General features: G+C 43.2%; 1 protein-coding gene across 1 annotated transcript; it reads left to right on the forward strand.

The window, feature by feature from the left end:
- Window positions 1–479: 479 nt before the first annotated feature.
- Window positions 480–2,000, forward strand: PIGW (phosphatidylinositol glycan anchor biosynthesis, class W). Its single transcript, XM_010149603.1, has one exon. It carries the CDS (start codon window positions 480–482, stop codon window positions 1,998–2,000), a length of 1,521 nt encoding a protein of 506 aa, XP_010147905.1.
- The last annotated feature ends 3,785 nt before the right edge of the window (window positions 2,001–5,785 follow it).

Below are 5,785 nucleotides of genomic sequence, written 5' to 3' on the forward strand. Positions count from 1 at the left end.
CTTGGCTGCTTTTGTTGCACACTCTGTGCTGACCAGGCAACGGAACCTCCCTCAGCGCCACGCCCTTACCCATCCGTTTCACTGACGAAGTGTGTTCGACAGGGCAGGACATACAGTGAGATCGTTCACCATATGCGCAGTCAACGGGGTGTTTGGTAGTTAGAGATCTTAATGAAAAATGATGGTAGGAATCCTGTTGGCAGAGAGCAAGATCCGTGCCGTGGCACGCGGTGGGGCCTGGCAAGCGCCTGTGCCCCTGCTCGGTTCTGCAGGCCACGGCCCAGCGGCAGCGCGGGCAGCAGCGGGGCAGGGGGTCTGTATTCTTTGAACTGAGAAGCAAACGAGGAACGGGCAATTGTTGCAGTCAGTGTATGTTTTAATGAACCAGCACATCAGATTCGTTTTCGACGAAGCCCTAACAGCCCTGCTTTACAAAACTAACCAAGGTCATGTTTGCGTTTTCAGAGGAAAAAAGAAGAATGTCACAAAAACACCTGAAAGAAGCCTTTATCAGCAACTTCAACGGAACCAGTTTGCTGGAAATCTCACTGGGCTTGTCTCTAGCTCCCCTCTGCCTGCTTTGCCGAGGACTGCTCCTGATCTTATATTACCTGCGCTATGGGAAACCGTTAGGTTCCAGGAAATACAGCCTGCTGCTAGACTTCCTTGTGCTAGTATCTCCTCTCCTGTTCTCCTGTACAGTCTTGTCTCCGGTCATCTTTTTCATGCCAACGATCATTGCAGCCTTCTGTGCCGGAATATTTTCTAAAATATACAGCCAAAGAACACGTGAGACCAAAGTGCCTTTTAGGCAAATTGTCAAAGACTTCCAGAAGACGTACTTGGATCCGGAATACATTCCAGCAATAACTGTGTTTCGTGTTTACGTCAACGTGTTGACAGCAATCAGCATTTTAGCAGTGGATTTCCCACAATATCCAAGGCGATATGCCAAAGCAGAGACCTATGGAACAGGAGCTATGGATTTGGGGGTTGGAGCTTTTATTTTTGGAAATGCTCTGGTCTGCCCTGAAGTTAGACAGAAGTCTCATGTGACACAACCAAAATTTTCCAATCTGGCCAGGCAGTTTTTTTCCATTTGGCCATTGATTTTTCTTGGCGTTGGACGACTGCTTAGTGTTAAATCTCTAGAGTATCATGAACATACTTCAGAGTATGGAGTGCACTGGAATTTTTTCTTTACCTTAGCATTTGTGAGGCTTGCAGCATCTCTACTTTTAGCCATACTTCCAAAACATAAATCTTGGATTGTTGCTATAAGTCTTGCTGTGCTCTATCAGCTCACTCTTAACACTACCTCTCTGAAGATGTTTATCCTGCATGGGAGCAACGGCAGAGATACTAGGGTTGGTTTTTTAAATGCCAACAGGGAAGGACTGCTCTCTCTTTTTGGATATCTAGCCATATACATGGCGAGCGTCCAAGTGGGACTCTGTCTGCGTAAGTGCAGAAACTCAGTCAAAGGCTGGATTGACACCGTGGGTTTCGTACTGCTGACAGTTCTCCTGCTCTTCGCACTTCTTCATGTGTCGCAAACATATGCAGACCCCGTGTCCCGCCGGATGGCTAATCTGTCCTACTGCATATGGGTGGTTGCTCACTGTCTGACTCTCTTCATCTGTTTTGTAGTGACTGATCTCACATTGGTGTTTACAAAGCTTCTCGTGAAGGGGTCCAGTGTGCCCAGTTGTTGGAACCTTGTACAGCCCCCTAGCACCAGTAAAGAGCATGAAGTGGAGGCTGTGCCTATAGGCAGGGAAGGCAAGCTCTCCCACGGTTGCCTCATTAGTGCTATTAATCAGAATCAATTACTATTTTTCTTGCTAGCAAATGTTATGACTGGTACTGTGAATATACTGGTAGATACAATCCACAGCAAGACCGCATTTACGTTATGTATACTGCACTTGTATATGTTTTTTAACTGTTTAATTATGTATATATTGCATGCCAAAAATACAGTAATAAAGTTCTGGTGATTCCACTCTGTTGTAGGTGGAGCAGTTGAACTTTGTTTGCTGTCGCTGAATGAGAGTATTTTAATGAAGAATAGTATTGTTACATAGATGCAATAATTTATAACTTAGTATAGCTTTTTATGAGTTAGTACTGATTATTTTTTAATGGTTTGTTTTACCAAATTACACAGTCAGTGCTGTCACCTATGGGAGTTGTTACATTTTTCTGAAAATTTAAGTTTTTGAGATTGTTTACTGAAACTCCTACTGCTCCTATAAACACTCATGCAGAAGAGTAACACTGTATTTAGTGAACTGTATTCATACCCAGCTGCTGAAGGAGACAACAATATATAGAGTAGAAGTCAAATGAAAAGTAAGAAGGTAATTACATAGAGACTTAGCTGTGTCAAGCTTTACCTAGTTAAGGCCCCTGCATAAATAACAGGTAAGAATAATTCTTTATATAAATGTATTGAATAAGTGGATACTTAAGATTTGGCCCCAATCCTGGAAAGATTTATGCATATGCTTGACTTTGATGGGAATAATTCTATGTGGAATTGTTAATCATACGCTGAAATCTAAATTAGCCTTTGAATTAAGGCTAGGTTTTATTTTCATCCTCACTGATGAATATAAATTAAGGCCCTAGATCAAGTGTGATGCTCTGAAGGATAAAACTCAACTGGAGATGAATTCATAAAGCAGTCGTTGGAGTTTGTGGTACAGATAATAAGAGCAGCACAGCCCTTTACAAGAAAATACAAAGATCCAAAACTAATTCACCCCCAGTCTGCATATCAGCATGTTGTGACAGCTCATCTTTAGGAACGCTGTGAAATACGATTTTCAGCTCCACTTTAAAAGTACTCAGGGCCCACCTACTTGTCTATGAAATTATTTTAAACAGCAGTTCATTTAGTACTGTATTTTGACTGCCAAGATGTCTTCAAATGGGAGCATTTGGTATTTGTTTTCCTTAGCAAACAAACAGCATGCAAACGGACAGAAGCATGGCACATTGGGGCAGGGCAGGGCCGAGCACTGGCAAGAGAGATGCTCAGTTTCTCCAGCAGTCCTCCTGCAAGCCATGAGCAGAACACCTTTTTTGTTCACTCTCCTAACTGTGACAGTTCTTCCTGTCCTCATTAAGTGGTTAAGAGAAACACATTTAACGATTGTGAGGAATTCAATAATGGGAGGCATAAATACTTAAGAAGTAGATACAAATGGTAGTTGATGATAGATGTCAAACGTCAGTGGAGTCGCAACAGCACACATGGGCCATATTTCGTATTTTTCTTTGTCTATCAAATGTGATGAATCATAAGAAGTCATGGAGATTAAGGCTGTAAATGAACTCCTTAAGGCAGACATGCTGTGGAATATCTACCTTAAATCTATTTAAGGTTATCCTATGCGTTGGCCAATGGAAAGGTGAAGTCTGAGGACTACACGCTGTGGCTGTACTGACTTCATGCTTGTTTACTTCAAAGCTGTAGCTGTGTAATCTTCAGAATTAAAGAAAACCACCCTGTATTATCCTGGGGACAAGTGCAATTAACTGGCAACAATGTCTCATAAAGAGCTGTCACAATTTATAGCAGTTTTCTGGTAACTGGTGTATGTATTTATTTGAAAGCGTTTCGTAGCCTTGCCTAGGGAAAAAAAGCCTCCCTCATGAACTGAATGGCATTTATGCAGAATTACTCATGGATATTAATTTTTGGAATATTTGAAACTGCAATGAGTTCTGCCTGTGCACACAAGTCTATCAATGTGATTCAGAATTAAGGCATTAATTGGGCGTGGCAGAGCAGAGCTGCGTCTGGACAAGCATCAAACTATCAAGATGCCAGCTCCATCGCGTGAAGCAAAAATGACGTGGGAGGTCTGCTGTGTTTGTGCAGAGCCCTGTTAGTTCCACACAAGCACCGATCCCAGGACTGGAGCTGCGGTACGCAGTGACAGAGCCCGCAAAACAAAGGGACTGGAGAGCAAGAACAACCTGCTTCCCTTAACAACGGCACAGCACCACATTGTGAGGCTGTCTCCCGCTTTAAAAGCCATATGAAGTAAGTTGTTCACCACTGAATTAATGAGAGACAATTAATTCTTATTGTCGATAACAAATGCAGCAAGCTCTGCCCTGAAGCAACCAGCACAGTTATTAATGCTGAATGTTTAGACTATGAATAGATACCGATAATTAACCATGGCCCTGAAAGAACCAAGAAATGCAAGCAAGCATTCTTTGATCGCAGAGTCTGTACGAGCAAACAGTGCTGTAGTGGGTTTGAAAAGATGCAAGAGAAGTTAACAACAGTGCTGCTGTAGACGCCTTCTCCACGCACACCTCAACAGCTGCTAGCTCAGTGGTTGGTAGGAACACAAACACCACGTTTCATTTCACTTTGGGGCATGTTTAGATGAGTTAGCTTGTTTTGATCAAAGATATATTAAAAAATCAGAAACTTCCAATTTAGCTGTTACGTAATTAGTAGAAGTTATTTCAAGTAGTCAGACTAAAAGGGTTCAACTATAGCATGCCACCGACTTCAATAATAGTAAAGCAGAGGACTGGAAAAAACATAAATTGTCTTTGCTGCCATAATTCCACCAAATGACCTTTTGTAGGGCTGCAGGATAGAAAAACTGGTGGGAGAGCAGAGCTGACTACATTTGTCCTTAAACTTGTTATTTGTTAAACATCAGTAGCTTCTTATCAAGGATCAAGTCACTAGCATCCCTTTTGAAGTCAAATGTTACAATAAAGGTTTCAGGCTGTATCCGATTTCAAAGCCACTATGTCCCAAAGAACAGGTATTTCTTCCAGGTGAAAGAGGGGCATGCAAATGAACAGCACGAAGGGGCTGTCTTTTCACTCGTTTGTAAACGACAAGCAAGCTGTGCCTTTGAGCAACTTTAAAAAAAAAATCCTTTTCTGTGGATAAAAATTACATGAAGTGTAACAGTGCTTTTCATAAGTAGTTTATCAATGTGAACCCTGGGAATAAAAAGTCTGGGCCACTACTGTTTTGTCAGCGTGATCCAACCACGCACTGGGAACGGAGGGACAGATGCGACACAGGAATGGACCCCGCTCACGACACTAACATGAGAAACTAACCTGTGTTACGAAAAGTTTTCTTTTTTGCTGAAGAAAAAACCCATGGAAATACACAAACTGTCAGCTGTGCTGCGATGTGGCTGTGCACCATGTTTCCATCAGATGTTGCATGAAAAGTACAAGTAAATTAACTCCTCCACTAAAGAGGAGTTTCATGCAGAAACAAGAAAAAAAAAATCCTGTTCCCTAATTGCCTCCCCTGCATTTTCTTGTGGGGACTTCAGTATCTGTATACAAAAATAACAAGAATGAACAGATCAACTGTATTATTTAATAGCCCAGGAAAGGCTGTGGGTTTTTTTTGGCTGCATCAATTAAGCAGCCACAGGATTTCTAGTTGGTTGCACTCGGGTGCTGCCAAAGACAACCGCCTGAAGTTAGAGACCGTAAGTCCAATTAAGCCCTACCTGGGCTGTAATCAGGGCCAGGAAACCCGAGGCTGCACGCTGATGCCTGGGCTGCTTCTGAAGCACAGGCCTTGGAACCTTTTTTGTGGCCTTCCCCTCCCGTCGGCCTGTGCCCGGCTACCTCACTGCGCCGAGGCCGCTTCCACACACGAGCCCCACACGCTCCGGCCTTTTCCCACTCGAGACAGCGACGGGTCCCCAATGCTCTGGGATTTAACCACACCTGCGCCCTTCGCCCACCCCCTCATCCCCACATCGGCACCCAC

Source organism: Eurypyga helias, unplaced genomic scaffold (genome assembly GCF_000690775.1).
Source record: "Eurypyga helias isolate BGI_N326 unplaced genomic scaffold, ASM69077v1 scaffold52063, whole genome shotgun sequence".
In the NCBI taxonomy this organism is placed as follows: domain Eukaryota; kingdom Metazoa; phylum Chordata; class Aves; order Eurypygiformes; family Eurypygidae; genus Eurypyga; species Eurypyga helias.